General features: G+C 63.6%; 1 protein-coding gene across 1 annotated transcript; it reads right to left on the bottom strand.

The window, feature by feature from the left end:
• Window positions 1–1,420: 1,420 nt before the first annotated feature.
• MNEG_11072 (hypothetical protein) lies at window positions 1,421–2,014 on the bottom strand (the record flags this gene model as incomplete). The annotated part of the gene is made up of 1 exon (XM_014040453.1): window positions 1,421–2,014. The coding sequence occupies one exon, from the start codon at window positions 2,012–2,014 to the stop codon at window positions 1,421–1,423; it is 594 nt and encodes a 197-aa protein (XP_013895907.1).
• Window positions 2,015–2,457: the final 443 nt, after the last annotated feature.

Here is a 2,457-nt window from a genome sequence, read left to right as displayed (position 1 = left end):
CACACACACACACACACACACACACACACACACACACACACACACACACACACACACACACACACACACACACTGTCTCTCTTGTACACGCAAAGCGCGCCTGCCCCCTGGGCAGCCAAACGAGAAACCCCAAGATCAGTGCACACCTGGAAAAAATCAAATTGGTTGACTGGCCACGATATCACAGCAGGCCGCAAAATTACACATTCGCCTGTCATGACATATGCACATGCTGCACATGCGCAATGCGGTGCACCCCTGCACCCATACGCCGTGCCGGCATACTATGCTGGCGGTAGTACTAGTGCATTTGTGGCAGCACACATGCGCCATGCAACACATACGATGACTCCACAGGCCTGCTGAGCACGCGCCAAACAAAGCTCGTTTCCTGGTACACAGGACCCTGGGTTCTGCAGGTAAGCAGCACATTGCATTGGTGCAACAGCGCAGTGGGCATGCACAGCGACAGGCTGATAAGCGGCGTGGGTCGGCAAACCCTTGAAAGCACACATAACTTCCTCTGCCCACAAGGGCTTGGCTTGCACACGGCCCAGGAGGGGCGCCTACTCATGGTAGGGACAGCTATGTTTATCCCACACAGGCACAAACCTGTGCAAAAACAGGGTGCAAATGTCCAGTCCTTCATAAATCAAATTGGACAGCTGAGAGCGCTGGCAGGGAGCGCCAGCGCCGTTGCAAGGTCAACGGTCGCCAGCAGGCCCGGTAGCTTGGGGCACGCCTGCAGTGAGGGGCGGCTTGCTTGAGACGAGCGCAAGCAGCGATGCATGGTGGCATTGAATTGAGCACAACTCAGGCAGCTATCAATCACCAGGAATGCGCCGAGATGTGCCCGCCTGATGCACTGGGCTTGCACACACCAACAATAGTCAACTCCAAGCCGCGAGGAAGCGGCGCAGGGCCTTGAAGCAGCAACAATCAACGACATTTTTGCAAAGAGAAATGGTCATGCATGCTCAGAAAAAAAAACCAGCTGGCAACCGCACCACCAAACACAGCAGGCTTGTGGCTATGAAACACAAGGGCGTTTCTTGGCATGGGCGATCTTGCAGGTGGTTGTGACGAACCAGAGAATGTATCGTGCAGGCCCCATGGAGTGCAGGCAGGAAGTGCGAAAACCAGGTGCAGCCCTTGCTGCCATGCAGCAGCGCCGAGAGCAGTGGTAGTGCTTGCAGCTCCGGGCAGGATACGCCACAGCTCGTCTGAGAGGCGGCAGTTACGGGCGCTGAATGTACACATGTGACTGAAAGGTCCGGTGCACAACAAGGGATTGTCAGCACGGCAGTCGGGGCGGGGTGGCTGCGGCTGCGGCAGTCCGTGCCAGAGCGCGGGCCTGCCTGCGTCCCGCTTGCCGCCAGCCAGCAGGCAGCGCGCCTGCTCGCGAGGGCGAGGCCGGGGTTCAGGGGCCCGCCGGGCCTGCCGCGGCGCGTGTCGGCCGGGGGCCTGCGTGCTCGTGCAGCACCACCTGCCGCGCGTCCGCGACGAGCGCCACCACACAGGTGCAGTCGTCCATCTTGCCGCCCCGGGAGAACAGCCGCGCGATGACGCCCCGACCCCCGGCGGCCACAGACCAGGGGCTGCGGTACGACGCGTCGCTGGCGTTGAAGTGGGCCGCGCGCGCGAGCGCCTGCGCCGCGCGGCGCGCCAGGTCAGCAGGGCTCGGCGCCGGCGTCCGCTGCCGTCGCCGCGAGCTCGCCGCGGCGTCCGAGGGAGCGCCGCCCGGGCGGGCGAGCCCGCAGCTGCTGGCGCTGCTGCGCGCGCGCGTGCCGACGCCGCCGCCGAACAGGGCCTGTTGCGCGCGGCCCCAGCCGCCCCAGCCGCCTATCCCGGGGCCCGGCGCGCGCCTCTCCCTGGCGGCAGCCCCCCAGCCTGTGCCCCCGCCAGGCTGCCGGGAGTTCGCCGCGGCGCCGGCGGCCGTGCCGCACGCGGATGGGTCCGCCTCTGGGGGGCTCAGGACGTCTGATAGGATCGACAGCAGCTGGCTGTCCCACATGTTGTCAAATATGCCATCCGAGGCGGCGACGATGACTGAGAACGGGAAGGTGGAGGGTCAGAAGCAAGGGGGGCGTTGGTCAAAGGGTTGAAAGACCTGGACCCTTGGGTGGTGCTGTTGGCTGCCCAGGCAGCGGCCCCGGCCAGCAGTTTGCTTTCGATCTCAAACGGCACCCAATAAGCATGTTGTTACTGATGCAGGCAGGGGAGCCTGGGCTGCGCCGCTCCGACGAAGTTTCAGTTTCCGAATGAGGACACCCCAGAGTGGCCCTACATGAAGGGTGGCCCAACAATGAGCCCACAAGGCGGCCCCAGAGTGACCCGACATGAAGGGCGACTCACCGTCTCCCTCCTGGACCTCGATAACGTATCCGTCGGCGCTAGAGGCTGCGTCCGTGCCCGCGAACAGGCGGGGGTGGCTCATCTGGTAGGGCAGGTTGAAGG

This window comes from Monoraphidium neglectum (genome assembly GCF_000611645.1).
Source record: "Monoraphidium neglectum strain SAG 48.87 unplaced genomic scaffold scaffold02580, whole genome shotgun sequence".
NCBI classification, from domain to species: domain Eukaryota; kingdom Viridiplantae; phylum Chlorophyta; class Chlorophyceae; order Sphaeropleales; family Selenastraceae; genus Monoraphidium; species Monoraphidium neglectum.
This window is presented reverse-complemented; position numbering and strand designations above follow the sequence as displayed.